Source organism: Dunckerocampus dactyliophorus, chromosome 1 (genome assembly GCF_027744805.1).
Source record: "Dunckerocampus dactyliophorus isolate RoL2022-P2 chromosome 1, RoL_Ddac_1.1, whole genome shotgun sequence".
Lineage (NCBI taxonomy): Eukaryota > Metazoa > Chordata > Actinopteri > Syngnathiformes > Syngnathidae > Dunckerocampus > Dunckerocampus dactyliophorus.
In genome coordinates, this window is record NC_072819.1 from 5,668,512 (window position 1) to 5,686,784 (window position 18,273).

General features: G+C 39.9%; 2 protein-coding genes across 6 annotated transcripts in view; one reads left to right on the forward strand and one right to left on the reverse strand.

The window, feature by feature from the left end:
* sdcbp2 (syndecan binding protein (syntenin) 2) overlaps positions 1 to 3,887 on the forward strand; it is a 16,840-nt gene extending 12,953 nt beyond the window's left edge. For both annotated transcript variants that reach the window (XM_054771006.1, XM_054770997.1), the window contains exon 9: positions 702 to 3,887. In XM_054771006.1, the coding sequence (XP_054626981.1) occupies positions 702 to 756 (55 nt within the window). In that variant the 3' untranslated portion in view covers positions 757 to 3,887. The remainder of the gene's footprint in view (positions 1 to 701) is intronic.
* Positions 1,440 to 18,273, reverse strand: part of snphb (syntaphilin b) — a 27,931-nt gene continuing 11,097 nt past the window's right edge. For 2 of the 4 annotated variants that reach the window (XM_054770957.1, XM_054770967.1), the window contains 4 exons: positions 14,746 to 14,916; positions 13,205 to 13,312; positions 10,287 to 10,436; positions 1,440 to 10,208 (listed from right to left, as the gene is read on the reverse strand). In XM_054770957.1, coding sequence (XP_054626932.1) covers positions 8,405 to 10,208; positions 10,287 to 10,436; positions 13,205 to 13,312; positions 14,746 to 14,916 — 2,233 coding nt within the window. In that variant the 3' untranslated portion in view covers positions 1,440 to 8,404. The remainder of the gene's footprint in view (positions 10,209 to 10,286; positions 10,437 to 13,204; positions 13,313 to 14,745; positions 14,917 to 18,273) is intronic. The other 2 variants (XM_054770985.1, XM_054770976.1) reach the window with 1 other exon arrangement.

Genomic DNA, 18,273 nt, shown 5'->3' on the forward strand with positions numbered 1-18,273 from the left:
TTTAATGGAACATTTCAACATTTTTAACTGTCATTCAAGTGTAAAAAGCAGTTCAAGACTTAATGATAATGTAGACGTAAATAGTCTGTTCCAGGGTCAAACTGTGGCCATCCTGAAAACTTTATTATGTGTTTGGGCAGTGTTTCAAGTCACATTTTAACAGTCTTTGAGTTGTTTTACAAGTGTGAAAAGAAGTTAAGCACTGTTAATAATAATGTAAATAGAAATAGTCTGTTCCAGTGTCAAACTGTAGCCATCGTAAAAGCTGTATTACGTGTACGGGCAAAGTTTGAAGTCACATTTCAACATGTTAATGTATTATTCAAGTGTAAAAAGAAGTTAAACACTGTTACTAGTAATGTAAATAGAAATGGTCTGTTCCTGTGGCCATTATAAAAGCTTTATTAAGTACAAAGGCAATGTTTGAAGTCACATTTTGACATTATTAATGGTCACACACGTGTAAGAAGTTCCACACTGTTGATAATAATGGAAATGTAGTCTGTTCCGGGGTCAAGCTGAGAGTGTCATTGAAGTGGAAAAAGAAGTGTTGTCAATGTAAATGATATACTGTAGTATAATAATATTTGGAGTAGTAGATGAGGAAAAGGCTCCAGCAGAGGGTGCTGTGGTGTCACATGTGTATATGTGTGTGTGTGTGTGTGTGTGTGTGTGTGTGTGTGTGTGTGTGTGTGGTCCAGGATGTCCAGCAGCCTGCTGAAGTCGGCCATGGATCATTCCATCCCAGAGGTGTGAAGGTCAGGCAGGACAAAGAGGACACCGACATCTCTTTTATCTTTCTTTCTTTCCTCGCCTTCACGTGTGTCTTTGATGACACGCTCATCTCACAATGCCTTGATCGTCTTTTCTCTCTCTCCTCCTATTTTCATTCTACTTGGAGATTAAGGTCGGTCCAAGATGTCTTTTGTTTTTTTTTTCAAACCATGCAAAGTCCAGAGCTTCCTCTGCGTTGGTTTCTTTTTGTTTTTCTTTTCCGCTCCAAGATGCTGGAAACAAGCCTGAGCCCCCCCAACCCAACATGAAATGCAAAAAGCAAGTCATGCATTGAAATGTCAAACCATTCTTTCATGAAGTAATGAAATATCATGCTGAATACTGCTTGTTGGTTTTAATATCTCCAAAATATTCAATCATTTCTAAAAAAAAAACAAACCAAAAAAAGCACAGATTTATTTTTGTAATATTCCACCAAATTTTTTTTCTCTTGGAATTATATGCCCCCCCCCCAAAAAAAAAATTCCAATTTATTTCCAATTATGAGATAAAGTCATAAATTTGACATTAAAAGTCCAAATTGTGAGACACAAACGGCGCATGTGCCAAGTGCATAATTTTGATTTATCTCAGAATTATGACTTTTATCTCATAATTTGGATTTTTTATGTCAGAATTTGGACATTTTATCTCATAATTGGGAATTTTTATTTTATAATTTGGACTTTTGGACCTTTTAGCTCACAATTTCGACTAATCTCTATATATGGATTTTTTAATCCCATAATTTGGACCATTTCTCTCACAATTTCGACTTTTATCTCATAATTTGGATTATTTATGCCATAATTTGGACATTTTTTTTATAATTTGGACCTTTATCTCATAATTTGGATTTTTTTTAAGTCATATTTTGGACCTTTTATCTCATAATTTGGACTTTTGATCTTATAATTTGGACTTTTTATCTCATAATTTGGACCTTTATTTCATAATTTTGACTTTTTATTTAATAATTTAGACATAATTATGGCTTTCCTATCTCATAATTCTGACTCTGTATTTTATCATTTCAACTTTTTATCTCATAATTTCGACTTCGGTCACAAATTGGACTTTTTATCGTGCATTTTTCACGAGTGATTTGTGTGAGATGAACTGTTGGCATTTAGGAACGCTAGAAAGGTAGTGCGTGTTTATTGCTTCCCTGCTGAAGATGATTTTTTTATTATTATTTGGGCCAAAATGACATCAAGATGAAATGAAAAGTCTTCCATTCAAATGTCAAATCATTCTTTCATGAAGTAATATTTTATCATGCTAAATAGTACTTTTTCTTTCTAATATTTCCAATAAATTCAATAATGTTAGTTTTTTTTTTTTAAGATTTATTTTTGTGGTATTCCACCTTTTTTTTCTTTACTCTTGAAATTCTACCATGTTTTTCTCCACCCACAAAAAAAATCCAACTTATTTCCAATAATGAAAGCTATGAAAGCCTGGAAAAAATAGGACCGATAACTCATTTTATTTGTTTTTTTCTAGTATTACCACTTCAGTGTTGCAGTGTCCAAAAAAGTCCACACTATTTTTCCAAAATGTGAATTTTTTTCTGATATTAGAACATCGTTGTTATTATTTTTAACCTTTATTCTTGGAATATGATTTTATTGATCATATGATCAATTCCATTTCATTCCTATTGATTTCTTGGCATTGGAAAAAATGACTTTTCGGTGCCACTCTTTTTTTATGTACAAGAAATGAAAAAGGTGAACTACATAAATAATAGTTTAAAAAATGCTGTGATTACGTGTGAGTATAATAATGAATGAATTAGATTGGCTGTTTAGGGCTGGAGGGGTACAGGCTAGTTTTAGTTGTAGTATTTATTAGGAGACTATGACTAAGTGCACTTTCCATCACCTTTACCTGTCCTTGAAATAATTGTACGTGTGGTGCCTCCTGTCTAAATGCAGCTATCTTCTCAAAGCTGCTCCAATTCAACATCATATCAACCCCCCGCGACCCCGCGCTGGCCTTTTGCTTCCTCAATGAAGAGCACAGCGACAGCAGCTTTTTCTTTTTTGTAACAATGTACCCACTGGCTGCTGATCAGGGAAGCACGTTGCCGCCACTGATAGAAAAAAAAAATATCCCAATGCCAAGTCTTCATTACCACATAAAATGCCAGTTATGACACAAAAAGTCCACATTATGAGATAAAAAGTCAGAATTATGGGATTAAAAATCCAAATTATGAGATAAAAAGTCATAATTATGAGATTCAAAGTCCAGATTATGAGATAAAGTCATAATTTAGAGATTAAAAAAATCCAAATTATGAGCTAATAAATAATAATTATGAGATAAATAGTCATAGTTATGAGATTAAGTCCAAATTATGAGATAAAAAGTCATAATTATGTGATTAAAAGTCCAGGTTATGAGCTAAAAGGTAATAATTATGATAGAAAGTCATAATTATTAGCTAAATAGTTATAATTATGAGATTAAAAAAATTGAAATTATGAGATAAAAACGCAAAAGTACAACATAAATTGTAATTATGAAATGAAAAAGTCCAAATTGTGAGATACAAACTGCGCATGTGCCAAGTGCATAATTTCAACCTTTTATCTCATAATTGTGACCTTCTATCTCATTATTTCATTTTTTAATCTCGTAATTTCGATTTTTGATGTCATAATTCTGATTTTTTTAGCTCACAATCATGCCTTTTTATTTCCTCAATATGACTTTTGTTTTATAATTTTGACTTTTTATCGCATAAATGTGACTTTTTATTTCATAATTTAGAGTTTTTATCTCATACAGTAGTTGTGACCTTTTATGTCATAATTTTGCCTTTTTAATCGCACAATTTCGCCCTTTTATCTCAGAATTCTGAATTTTGATGTCATAAAGATCCTATCTCCTAATTGTGACTTTTTATTCCCAAAGTAGGACTTTTTTTGTGTCTGATAATTGTGACTTGCCACAGAGATACGAGTTTTCTCCGAGCGGCGGGAAAGGGGCTCCCATCCCACATGTGATGTCTGCATGCATGCGTTCCTCCATAAAAAGTCATTTCTATATGAATGTAATCAAGATGGTTGTATTGTCAAAGAAATAAAGGTCAATCATTAGCACTCTTGTGTGTGAGATTTTAATGAGAGCTTTGAATGCGTACACGAGTACAGTATTGCATTTCAAGTAGTTTACAATATATTATACTATACAGTAGCATCATTTCATGTCGGAAGGACTACATAGAGCGTGGCCATCACAGAGACACCATAAATGTAATCAGAACTATCTCTATATCTTTGTTTTATACGTTGACTCTTGGTCTACATAGGATATACTCGATATGAGGGGCCTTTAGTGCACACACAAACATCCTGAAGGAAAAGACAACAAGTCATTCATTGTTTGCACAAAGCAAAGCAAATGAGATTAGGAGATTATGATTGTCCCTGACGTCTCGTACCGTGTGACACTATCGTATGTGCAATAGTATTGGGACACCTGGCAATAACATCCACGCTGAAAATATGATGGCTGTGGGGTTTTTTTTTTTCTTATTAAAGTCACAAGATCACAAGAAAAAAACATTTCATCACAATAAAGTTGCAATATCAGCAGCCAAAATCTTTAACTCACGTGACAATAAAGTTGTAATATCACAAGAAAAAAAAGTTCAACAATCGTAATTACATGAACATTACAACTTTTATTGTACTCAATTTTCCGCAAAAAAATTTCAACCTCATTTTCTTGCAATAATCACATTTTCTGTAACGTAATGTCGTTCTTTTCATATTACAACCCTTCCCCTTCGTTTTATCACAGCATTGATTCTTCATGTTTTAAAACGCTTTTCTTCGCAAAACCAACTTTAGTATTTTTTTTTTATATTACGTCATATTTCGAAATTTTAATCAGTCTTCAGAAATATTTTATATTTATATTTTAATGTCCTGAATGTATTTTTGTAATTTGATTTAATGTCTTATTTTCAGAACCAATTTTGTGAAAAAAAAACAAAACTTTATTTTTTAGTAATGCTGATTTTTTCTTGTAACGTTCCCAATTTATTCTCATCATTTTAAGACTTTATTTTTTTTTTTAATAATTTTAATATTAGTCTCCTTTTATCTTGAACCCTTCCCCCAATTTATTCTCATCATTTTAAGACTTAAAAAAAAAATAATTGTAATATTAGTCTCCTTTTATCTTGAATGGGGCCGCACGGTGGCCTAGTGGGTAGCATGTTGGCCACACGGTCAGGAGATCAGGAAGATCTGGGTTTGAACCTCCGTTGCATGTTCTCCCCGTGCGTGTGTGGGTTTTCTCCTCTTCTTGTAATACTAGTCTCTTTTTTTCTTGAAACCAACCACTCCTTTATTTCCATAATATTCATCATAATTATTTTTTTGTAATATTAATTTTTTTTAATGTTATGTTAAAACAGTCTCCAAAAATGCTTCACATTTTAATTTACTTACAAATTTATTCTCAGAATTTTAAGACATTAATATCACAATTGTATCACCTTCTTGTAAAAAGAGTCTCCTTGAAAAAACCAAACAAATTTATTTCCATAATATTATGGAATATTACGTATTTCGTATATTACGTCTTTCTTGTAATATTGCAACGTGTTTTTTTTTCTCCCAGAGTGTCCCAATACTTGTGTCCATGTGGTGAAAGACGAATGAGGCTTTGGATGACGTCTGCTTGAAGAGGATGGAGTACGCTTACTTACTGTACACTGACTGCCACTAATTCAAGTAATTGCTTACAATTCATAAAGTGAACAATAGTGCAAAAACAGCAACAGAAAGGGAAAGAAAAATGAACTTGTGTGGCTTCTTCCGTCTTAAAATGATGTTTTCTTCTGCGTCTGCTCGTGTCGGGATGACAAACATTTGGCTTTTGACTTTGTTTTTGTACATATTTACACAAAAAGTCACCAAATAAACATTCACAACTAAATTGTCATCACAACCAAAACCTCACCATTTTTTTTTGCCACGGTGGACCCTCGGAACTGATTTGATTGCCATTTGAGTCAAATTACGACTTTCCATTCCATTTTCTTCCGCTTATCTGGGTTCGGGTTACGGGGGCAGCAGTCTCAGTAGGGAAGTCCAGACTTCCCGGTCTCCAGCGAACCAAGGTGTTCCAAGGCCACCTTGGTGAGACATAATACCTCCAGTGTGTCCTAGGTCTGCCCTGGGGCCTTCTCCCGGCTGGGCATGCCCGGAACACCTCACCAGGGAGGCATCTTGGAGGAATCCGGACTAGATGCCTGAGCCACCTCAACTGGCTCCTCTGGATGCGAAGGAGCACCGGCTCCTCACCCTATCTCCAACCACGGAGAAAACTCTTTTCGGACGCTTGTATCCATGCCCTCATTCTTTCAGTCATGACCCAAAGCTCATGACCATAGGTGAGGGTGGCAACATGGATCAACCGGTAAATTCAGATCTTTGCCTTCCGACTCATCTCTCTCTTCAACACGACTGTCCCGCAAAGCGAAGTTGTGCTGTTTCCCCCGTTCACGCTCACGCTCCAACCTTCCTTCACTAATAAACAAGACCCCCACATATTTGAACTCCTCCACCTGGGGCAATCCACCCTTTTCCGACTGAGAACCATGGCCTCAGATTTGGAGGTGCAAAGTCTCATCTCAGAAGCTTCACACCCAGCTGCAAACCGCCCCAGAAGGTCACAGCCTGATGAGGCCATCAGGACCACATCGTCTGCGAGTAGCAGAGACGAGATCCTAAGGCCCTCAAACTGGACCCCCTGGATGCCTTGGCTGCGCATTGAAATTCTGTCCATAAAAATTATGAACACAATCGGTGACAAAGGGCAGCCTTGGAGGAGGCCAATGTTCACCGGGAACAGGCTTGACTTACTGCTGGCAATACGAACCAGGCTCCTGCTCCGGTTGTACAAGGACCGAATGGCAAATAGTAGCGTGCCACCAATCCCGTACTCCTGGAGCATGGTACATGGTCCAATGCTTTTTCCAAGTCCACAAAGCACATGTAGACCGGTTGGGCAAATTCCCATGTACCCTCCAGTACCCTTACAAGGGTGTAGAGCTGGTCCAGTGTTCCACGACCGGGGCGAAAACCACATTGCACCTCATGTAGCCGAGGTTCGACAAATGGTCGTGCACTTCTCTACAGCCCCCTGGAATAGCCTTTTCCAGGGAGGCTGGGGAGTGTGATCCCCCTATACCTGTAGTTGAAACACACCCTCCAGTCACCCTTCTTAAAAAGGGGGACCACCACCCTGGTCTGCCAATCCAGAGGTACTGTTCCTTACTTCCACACAATGTTGAAGAGACGTGTCGACCAAGACCCTCAACATCCAGAGCCTCCAGGAATTCAGGGTGAAACTCGTCCAGCCCCAGGGCTTTGCCGCTCAGGAGTTTTTTGACTACCCCAGATACCTCAGCCACAGTGATGGAATCATCCGCGTTCTAAAATTACAACTTCATTCTCATAAATGTCAGACTATTTCCCCCCAAAATGAGACTTTTATTATAACTTTTTTCTTGTAATATTACAACTTTGTTCCTGTAACTTTTAAACTTTTAAAAAATAGTATTATTACAACTGTTCTTGTAAGTGTCCGACTTATATCATGACTTAGTTCTTGTAATGTAATTTTTTGCAAAAAAACCCTCTCCTTTCCTTTTGAGAAGACACAACTTCACTCTGGAAAAATTATTTGGGTAGTATTATGATAAGTGCTACTTAAAACATGCGTAGACTATTTCAAAGTTCTGGTGATGTGGGACGTCCGAGGGTCCACCGTAATTGAGTGCGATGCCTCGCAGAAGGAGCTTGTTATCGGATGAGGTTCCGTTGGAATGATTTCAGTGCCGATCTATGTGTAGTCCAGAGTGACAATTGACAGTGACAAGAAAATGGGAGCTTTTCGTAGAACTATTCAGCACAGAGAGCGCTTGCCTCATTCAAGAAGACCAGCTGAGCCAGTGAGTATCTTCTAGCTAGCTTATTGCATATCTACAAGAAAATCGTTGGAGCGTGAAGGTGGACGTGTTGGTTCTTTGTGTTATCTGCCAAGAGCAAATGTTTTGTAAGAAATAAGACTGGACATTTGACAATCTAGAGGCTCAGTAACTTGGTAGGACCCTATTTAGTTCTTGAATAAGTCCACATTAGTGGTACAAGTTGGGTTTATTGGGTTTTTGGTTGTGTTTTGTTCTAGCCTCATCAAGGTCTTGCAGTGTTTTGGTGGCACAGGAACTTGACTCTTCCTGATAGTGAATCTGGACCTGTGTCTTTAGGATAAGAGGAAGATGAGTTTTACATGTAGATTGATTTCAGGTGATGGAGTATCTCACCTAAGAGACATCCTTGAAGACACAATACAGACTATTTTGCGTACACATCCAGCAAAGTGCTAATCTGAGTCAGTCGTGAGTGAGTAAGCAACAAACCTTGACAGTTTTCCCTGCATTTTTTTTTAAATCTGCACATTCAATCTGTAGCCTTGCACCAGTGGGTGGGACAACCCAGTCACTGAATCCTGTATTTTTACTCACCTGACACTCTCTTCACTGAAGACTTTGGCGTCTTCCTAATTAAAACCTGTGGTGGCCAAACGTGGTAATGAGGTTTCACATCTGGGATCCGCCGAGGTCTCCCCCGCCTGCAGGGTAATGCCTCAATCCGCCGCCCCTGCGTAGCGAGTGCAGGGCCACGGTGCAGCAGCCCCTCAGCAGCGACCCAATGTGGTACATAGGCTGCCCGTCTCGGACCGGACCACGGCACAACCATGCCACCGTTGGCACTACAGGGATTGCCACTGCTAGGAGGTCCACCAGGAAGTGACGACTCCAGTAGCTCTTCTGTACCGGCCCGGAGGCAGAATCAGAGTCCGCCTCCTCTGTCGATGCTTCACCGCCATCTTCGCATCCTTGCTCTTCAGCTCCTATTTCCTGGTCATCCTTCAGGACAAGTACACCGGCTCCCTCCTCGTGGGAAATTGATTTTTTAGGCTGGGAGGTGTGAGGTTCCAAGACTTGTGGTGATTCTGGGCTACTACATGGGCTCAGTCCTGGTGTTTGCGACTGGAGTGTTTCAAGTTGTCTGTCCTCTCCAATCCATAGGCCTTCATTTCTCTCCTTCAATTCTTTCTGATTTTCTACCAAACTCTCTGCCTCTGTGTCCAGCTGTCCCCCTGTGGGTTGGGCAACTGTTGGACCCTGGTTATCCGCTGAAGCAGATTCTTCCTCTGGATCTTCCTTCCGATCGTCCTCACAGACTGGACTCTCCATGGAACAGGCGACAGTGGCAGATCGCGGCATGGAATTGACCCGAGGCAATTTGGAGCACGGAATGGGCTCTGTGGCCGCACTCATGACGGTCGCTGTGGTTATAGAAGTAGTGGTTGTGATGGAGTCCAGCTCTTCCTCTCCTTCATCGGACAACCAGGTGGAAGTCGGGCTGCAGGCTTGAGAGCGGAACGTACGTTGTTCCGCGATGGTATCCAGGTCAGATGGGCACCCTGATGTCGCGGGGATGGGACAGCTCTCGGTCTGAATGCCCGTCTCGCGTAGAGGATGCAGGTACAGGTGATGGTGAGACAGGCAGGGGTGGCTCATACAGCCGCCTCCGCCCAGACCGCAACGGAATGGCGACAGACGGTCGCCCGAGCACAGCTTCTCGTAGGTGGCCGAGTGCGGCATGTTGTGGGGCACAGAGTGGTTGTGAGGGAAGGAATGAGGTAAAGTTTGGGCATAAGTGTGAGGCAAAGAGTTGGGTATGGAGCAAGAGAAGGTTTGTGCGTAGGAGTTGAGCAAGGAAGCGGTTTCCTCTGAGAGGAAAGCAGCCTCTAGCAGCAAGTCAGCCCGACTCGGGACGTTACCACCTTCCCCGCAGCACACAAAGCCACTGTCCTGAGTGCCGTCTGCTGAAAGACAAGGAAAATCTGCACCGTTGCGATCTCCCGCTTGATCACTCAGTTTGGTGTAGGTGGAGCTCCGTGTGATAGAGCGGGCTGGGGATCCATCACAAGAGCAAGAACCCCTCCCTCCTATTGCTGGTTTTGGTATTACTCCTGGACTTTCCCCAGATACAGATGCTGGCGCAGAACCCCCAACCCGGTTCCGGCGTCCTGCTATGGCTTCACCCTCCTTGGCTAGTCCGGCCTGAGCTAATTCCATGCTGAGCAGCAGGTTCTCAAGCTTGTGGTTTTGAGTGTTGATGTCCTGGAAGTACTTCTGGACGCCCATGTCCCCGCTGATCCCCCCGGCATCGCTGAGCCTGGTGCGGACCGTGTCCACGGCGTTTTTGAGCTGCTGGATCTCCAGACGCGCCTCCTTAAGGGCCAGTTGAGCCTCCACACGGTGGCACTCCTCTTCAACCCAGTCCTCCTGCATCCTGTAAAGCTTTTCTCTCAACTCATCGATCTCTGTGTCCCTAAGAGCAATCCCACAAACATAAAATAACATAAAGAACCTTTCTTAGAGAGTCCAAAGAGAGATCTCAACCGCTCACCTGTTTTGCAGTGTGGTGATAGTTTCTTTTAACCTGGCCCTGAGGTGCCGAATACACACTTCCTTCTGCTGCAAGGGTGTCAGGTACTGCTCCGGTGGAGGGGGCCGGATCCCGTGGTTGTCGGTGCATGACGTGTACTTCTGGTGACGTCTAAGAGAACGTCAACATCGTTGTCAAAGCAGTTTAGCGGAGCGTGGAGTTTTGGTTGGTTTCTGGGTTGGAATCCGTGACTCCAATACGTCTTTCGTTGCCTCTTTTAACAGAGCCGTAACAGAGCCGGGACAATGCTGTTGTAATCGTGGCTGCGGGGATGACGAACACTTGACCCCACTTTAACACTACGGCTGTCTGATAAGTGTTGAATACCATTTCAGGATTGAATGTCACTGCGAAATTGTACAGTTGCAGCAATGTTCCGATTCCCTGGGCATTGTGTGAAAGGTGCTGGCGAAGAAATGTAGAACCTTCTGCTTTGATGACTTTTAATTGCATTTAAGTGTCAAATTCCTGGCTCTGTGTCAAAGCATGCAAACTTGCAGAAATATCTCTTCACCTTTGCTGCGTTCTGTGTGAAAAGTGTGTCCAATGGTGTCCTAAGCTTTTTCTAGCAAGGGCCACGTAGTGAAAATTGAAAGGATGCAAATTTGCCACTTTGATATTTTGTAAGATGTGCATCTCAGCTTTGTCATATGGTGAAAAAGCATATGCTCAACTTCACTCTTTGCTCTTTTTTTCCCATTTTTGATGTTTTTTTTTTTCCCAAAATAGTTCACCTTTCTTCTCAAATTATTTTTTATAAATGTTCTTTTTATTTTATGACTTAATTCCCGTAATATTTTGACCTTATTCCCATAACATAACTTTTTCCCCAACGTAATTTTCCCCAAAAGCTTTTTTGTTTTGTTTCTTATATTATTACAACTTTAACTAAGTCTTTTTTCTTTAATATTTAAACTTTAACTACTAAAATTACTACGCTTTTTGCTCTTTTTCCCTCACATTTTTGCAATTGCTTTTTAATTTTTTTTCTAATATTTCAATGTTTTTCTTAAATAATTTTTGTACATTTTTTTCATATTATAACTTATAATATTTAGACTTTTTCCTCAACTTAATTTTCCAAAAATTACAATTCAATTTTTTTTGTTTATCATAATTTTACAACTTAAAAAAAAAAACTTTTTTTCTTTAATAGCTCAACTCTTTGTTTTTCCTCATAATATTATGAGTTTATTCTCATAGTTTATTCTCATAAAATTACAGCTGTTTTTTTAAATTTTTTTTGTTGTTGTTTTTTTTTTTAATTTCCAACTATTTCAACTTTCTTCTTCTAAGTTTTGTTCTTGTAATTATTACTTTATTCCCTTGATATTTTGACTTTATTGTCGTGACTTTGTGACCCAATTTCATTTTCCAAAAATTACATTACTTTGTTTTGTTTTTTCTCATATTACAACTTCTAATGTCTTTTTTCCTTAAATATTTCAACTTTATGCTCCTGAAATGACAATGTTTTAACGGAAGCGATGTCGTGTAATATTGCTGACGATGGTGAGCAACGGTGGCAAAGAAGTTGTAATGTTGGGCTAAAACGTACAAAAAGTCAAATCATAAAGATTATGATATTTATGCGGTATTGGACAGTTTTCGAACGGTTTGTTGTATAAAAATCAAAATATCAAAGGGCTTCTTGAGCCCTATTGTGTTCGTTTGTCGGCGCCCCGCCTCGCCCCAACCGTCAACATATCGCTTTGAAAGTAAGTTTTATAACCTTTATAATGCTTTGAATGCATGTTGCTATGGTGGCATAGCATTTACAATGCTACAGTATATGATAATATACTATACATAAATCTTATGTAAATAAGATTTACTGTGCAACTGTTGCAACTCTGACGCCTCTCTCCTTCTTTAGTCCTGTTGCTTGCTTCCTAGCATCCAAAATGTGTTCATACCGTACTTGTATAGGTTTTTCTTCATAGCAGTCTTCAGTGAAATGAACACGAGGCGGTGGTCCATATCACATCCACCGAAATTAGCACTACTCGGGGCTGCTAACAGCATGTGTTAGCTTACAATGCACCGGTATCGTCCACGGCGGGTAGCTCAGTCCCCGCTCTCTTGTGTGGTTTTCCTGGCATTCACATTCACTCGCAGCATGTGTCGGCTTAAAGCACTTTCCTCGGCGGGTGGCTATCGTACTTGCTTCGTTCATTGTAGTCTTAAACGTTTGGAAAAGAAAAGAAACTTAGAGTATCATTCGGACACGGTGAACAGCAAGCGGCAACACAATGTTTTGACATGACTAGGCATGATTTTGATAAAAAAAAATACATCAAACCAAGTCGATTAAGCTAGCATTTGTTTACAATCCTGCTCCTTCACCAACGTCACTTGGGAAACGCCCTCTTCTGACGAGCTTCGACCAAAATGGCGGTGTGAGAGATACGAAATGCAATTTTTACTAATTTAACCTTCGCTTTAAAAAAAGTAACAACGTAGAACATAATTACAAACAATCTAAAACATATTTAAGCAAAGTTGAAAAATCATGTCAGTGACCCTTTAAGGTGGTACCCCTGCCTCAGCGAGTTGGTGATGTGTTGCCTCACACACATCCAAAATAAATACCTATGAGTTTGTTACAACACGCAATGTAATGGTACGAGCTAGGATTGATTAATGTCATATTTGACACTGACATTACTTTGAGTTAGGAATACGCTTGTTTGCCCCCCATGTCTCTGAGGCGGGGCTGCCAACGACCGGATGTGACGTCACGTGAAACCCGGCAATTATGAATTAAGCTTGGAGTACCTCTGTATGTCCACGAGATGGCAGTAAGGCCCATGTTAATGGCCATACAGTGTACCTTGGGTATTGGGACAGTTTAGTGACAATCTACAACATGTTCTTACCCTTTGGTTGGGCTGCAGTCGCTGCCTTTACAAGAGCCTGAGTTGCTGCTGCTACTGAGGGAGGCGTTGCTGTAAGGATCTCTGTTAGTGGGTGCCGCAGGGGACCGCCTAGCTCCACAAAAATAACAAAAGAAATATGTTATGTCTTGCTGACGCCACAAAAAAACACACCAGATGGTAATCAACTCTTTGAGCTGTACAGCAAAAGAAAAAAAGAAATGGTGTAGTGATAAGACTAACAAAAGCAGGTGCCAATGGAAATGGACAAAAATACACAAAAACCTTGGAAAGACAAGCTGGCGTGTGGCAACGCACCAGTTCATGTGGTTTCAGACACACCAGGGTGAAAAACAACAGCAGTGCAAGTCGAGATCAGACTGGATGTGTAACACGATGAAGCACAATGTGACGCATCATCATTCTCATTTTGCTCTGCAGGGTTTCCCAAACTGCAGCTCTGGTCCCAAAACGGGTTACGGGGCAACTTTCTGTCCTCAAAAACAGCAGAGTGCTGTTGTCATATTCAGGTATTTGTACCTTGTATTTCCCTTTTTGCAGTAGATCCTGCCATATAGAGGATCTTTGACTTGCATTTTTGCAGTAGACCCTGTCATATCGAGGATCTTTGACTGGTGTTTTTACAGTAGATTATTTTTATATAGAGGTTCTTTGACTAGCATTTTCCAGTCGATCCTGTCACATTGAGGATCTTTGACTAGCATTTTTGCAGTAGATCTTTGACTAGCATTTTTTCTAGTAGATTCGGTCATGTAGAGAATCTTTGACTGGTGGTTTTTTGTTGTTTTTTTTTTTACAGTAGATGCTTTTTATATCGAAGATCTGTGACTTGCATTTTACCAGTAGATCTGTTATATAGAGGATCTTTGACTATCATTTTTCTAGTAGATCATGTCACATAGAGGATCTTTGACCAGTGTTTTTGTAGTAGATCCTGTCATGTAGAGAATCTTTGACTGCCATTTATGCACTAGATCCTGTAATATACATAGAGGATCTTTGACTAACTTTTTTCTAGTAGATCCTATCATGTAGAGAATCTTAGACTGGCGGGTTTTTTTTTAAATATTTTTTTTTTTACAGCAGATCCTTTTGATATAGAGGATGTCTGACTTACATTTTACCAGTAGATCCTGTTATGTAGAGGATCTTTGACCAGCATTTTTGCTGTAGATCATGTCACAAAGAGGATCTTTGACTAGCAGTTTTCTAGTAAATCCTGTCATGCAGAGGATCTTTGACTGTCATTATTACCATAGATTAACACTTTTACTTTAGATCCTGTCGTATACAAAAATCGTTGAAGAGCAATTTTGCGACAGATCTTGTCATGTACAGGAGAGGCTCTTTGACTAGCATTTTTCCAGGAGATGCTATCACGTACAGGATCTTTGACTGGAAGAGATGGTGTCATATAGAAGATGTTTGACAGGGGTTGTTCCAGATTTTGAGTATTTAAGTCCACGTTTGGGAGACCCTGCCGGAGGACTGTGAGGGTGGGGTGGGGGGGGTTGTGGACAGACCGGGAGCGAGGGGTGGAGGGGGAGTTTGTCAGACGGCTTTGGCGGTCTGGAGACTTGGTGGAGGCGTGTCCTTTGGGCGTGGGTGCATAGCCTTTAGTGGGGCGCATGGAGACCATGTAGCCCGCCTCCATGGGGACGTAGTCTAGTTCTATGAACCTGCAGTAGTCAAAGCTGAGCAGAGATGACAACAACATATTAGCTCGCACACACGCTAACCTGCCAGCCCTTTCTGTGCTGTCAGGGGAAAAAAAGCACGTGGAAATGCATTTGTAAGCATCATGTGGCGTTAAAAGCCATCGTGGTGGCTGCTAGCCAATCAGAAGCAAGAGTAGCGAGAATAGGCTCCAGCAACTTGTTGGAAAATCCCCATGTGCTGTTCTACCCCGGTCCTGCAGGTGGTGCCATGTATATTGCACAACACAGCAGCAACAGAACCAATGTTGTAATGTAGCACTAAGGCGCATACTCCGCATTAATAGCGCCGATGAGTTGATTGTAAGCAACAGTGCGACACCTATGGCTTTCACACCAGCGTTTTCAAGCGCATGCAGAGCTAGGTAAGCCCACCCCTCGTGCTTCACATGCGGCGAGCTTGTGGAGTTCATGAGGGTGCCTACAGCCACAGCTCTTAACAGCAATGTTGTTTGATTTTGTAGACAATGCACCCGGCGGCTCTCGGGGACTGCAGTTAATTGAATAGAGGCATTGATTCGAGCGTTTCCGCAAAGCGCGCAAACAGCGGCGGCGTGCGGCGCTTTGATGTTTTCATGAAGATGCACTCAAACACGAAAGAGGACCCACGAGACGTACGATAGAGCATCTCTAAAAGCTTTCCCCTCTCACTGCTGAAACAACATCCACTTTGTACAGTATAGGACGTCCCGTTGCCCTCGCGTGCACTTAAAGTCAAAAATACTGGTTTTGTTTTGTGTGTAAAACGAGCGTCATATTGTTGTTCAACTAAATATTATTGGAAGTCATTCTAGAAATGGGCGCTACATATGTATGTAAATTATTATGATGATTTTTATTTCAAATAATCATATACTGTATATATTATTGGAATATACTGTCAATTATTATACAGTAATTAGCAATTATTGCCAATTGTATAAAGATTTTTTTTCAACTTTTGTGGTAATTATTATAAATGTTAATTACCGGAGTTATACAGTATTGTAAATGATCAATTTCATTTTTTTTTTTTGCTTTCGTGGTCATGACTATAAATGTGCAGTGGTGTGAAAAAGTGTTTACGTCCTTTCCTGATTTTGTATTTTTTTGCATGTTTCTCACACTTAAAAGTTTCACATCATCAAACAAATGTAAATATTAGTCAGTGACAACACAACTGAACACAAAATGCGGGTTTTTAATGAAACTTTTTATTATTAAGGGAGAAAATAAATCCAAACCTACATGGTCCTGTGTGAAAAAGTGATTGCCCCCTAAAGCTAATACCTGGTTGGGCCACCCTTAGCAGCAACAACTGCAATCAAGCCTTTGTGATAACTTGCAATGAGTCTCTTACAGCGCTGTGGAGGAATTTTGGCCCACTCATCTTTGCAGAATTGTTGTAATTCAGCCACATTGGAGGGTTTTCCAGCATGAAGCGCCTTTTTAAGGTCATGCCACAGCATCTCAATAGGATTCAGGTCAGGACTTTGACTAGGCCACTCCAAAGTCTTCATTTTGTTTCTCTTCAGCCTTTCAGAGGTGGACTTGCTGCTGTGTTTTGGTTTCAGCTTGAGGTCACCAACAGATGGCCGGACATTTTTCTTCAGGATTTTTGGTAGACAGCAGAATTCATGGTTCCATTCATCACAGCAAGTCTTCCAGGTCCTGTAGCAGCAAAACAGCCCCAGACCATCACACTACCACCACTATATTATACTGTTGGTATGATGTTCTTTTTCTGAAATGTGGCATTACTTTTACGTCAGACGTAATGGGACACACACTTTCCAAAAAGTTTAACTTTTGTCTCGTCAGACCACGGAGTATTTTCCCAAAGGTCTTGGTGGTCATCAAGATGTTTTCTGGTAAAATTGAGTTGAGTCTTAATGTTCTTTTTGTTCAGCAGTGGTTTTGGTCTTGGAACTCTGCCATGCAGGCCGTTTTTGCCCCGTGTCTTTCTTATGGTGGGGTCATGATCACTGACCTTAACTGAGCCAAGTGAGGCCTGCAGTTCTTTGGATGTTGTTGTGGGGTCTTTTGTGACCTCTTGGATGAGTCGTCGCTGCACTCTTGGGGTCAATTTGGTTGGCCGGCCACTCCTGGGAAGGCTCACCACTGTTCTATGTTTTCACCATTTGTGTATAATGGCTCTCACTGTGGTTTGCTGGAGTCCCAAAGCTTTAGAAATGACTTTATAACCTTTTCCAGACTGATCGATCTCAATCTCAGTGTAGTTATGTGTAACAGGTGGACAATCACTTTTCCACACAGGACCATGTAGGTTTGGATTTTTTTCTCCTTTAATAATAAAAAGCTTCATTTAAAAACTGCATTTTGTGTTCAGTTGTGTTGTCATTGACTAATATTTACATTTGTTTGATGATCTGAAACATTTGAGTGTGACAAACATGCAAACAAGGGAGCAAACACTTTTTCAGACCAGTGTATGTTATTATATAGTATTATCAAATATTGCAAACTGTATAAATATTTTTGTTCAACTTTTATGATGATTAGTAAAAATGGCACTTATTATACTGAACTCTAAATGATAAATTCATTTTTTTGCTTTTATGATAATGATTATAAATGTTATTATACAGTATTATAAAAGATTACAAATTGTATAAATCATGATTTCACCTTTTATGATAAGTAGTATAAATGTTAACTTATACTATATACTATACGTTATGTTACTATGTTAAGACTTCATTAGAAATTACTATTAATTCCATAGATTAAAAAAAAACCTTTGGTGATAATTAGTATAAAATATTAATATTCCACATAAATTATGATAAATAACATGGATTTTAAAAATGTTTTATGATAATGAATCTACATTATAATTAATATACAGTGTGATAAATGAGTCTAAATTCCGTAAATGTGAAGTCATTGTGAGATTCTCGTATTATTCTAGTATTAAGGATTAAAAGTTTTTTAATATATAGTCACATTTAAATACAAATCCTTTTTAACATCATTTTTATTTGAATGTTTAGCTTGGCAATAATGTAACAATAATATTGCCATAGGAGTATTTCATGCACTGATGTCAAGTAACAGGACGTCCCACGTAGAGTAGCTGTGCCTCATGATCCATCAGTGCGTGACTACGGAAACAACCAGATCGCCAGAGGTGCACAAACGGGGAAAATATGGAGTGAGCGTGTGATACAGTGGGAGGGGGCGTGGCTACATTTCAGATGAAATAAAAAGTCAGCAAAGCGGCACGGCGCCATCATGAGGCGGAGTTTCTCTCTCAACGGATTCCCTCGAGAAAGTGCGAGTGAATGCGAGCAGAACCATTCAAGGAAAAAGTGATGCTGCTTGGTGGAAACAACC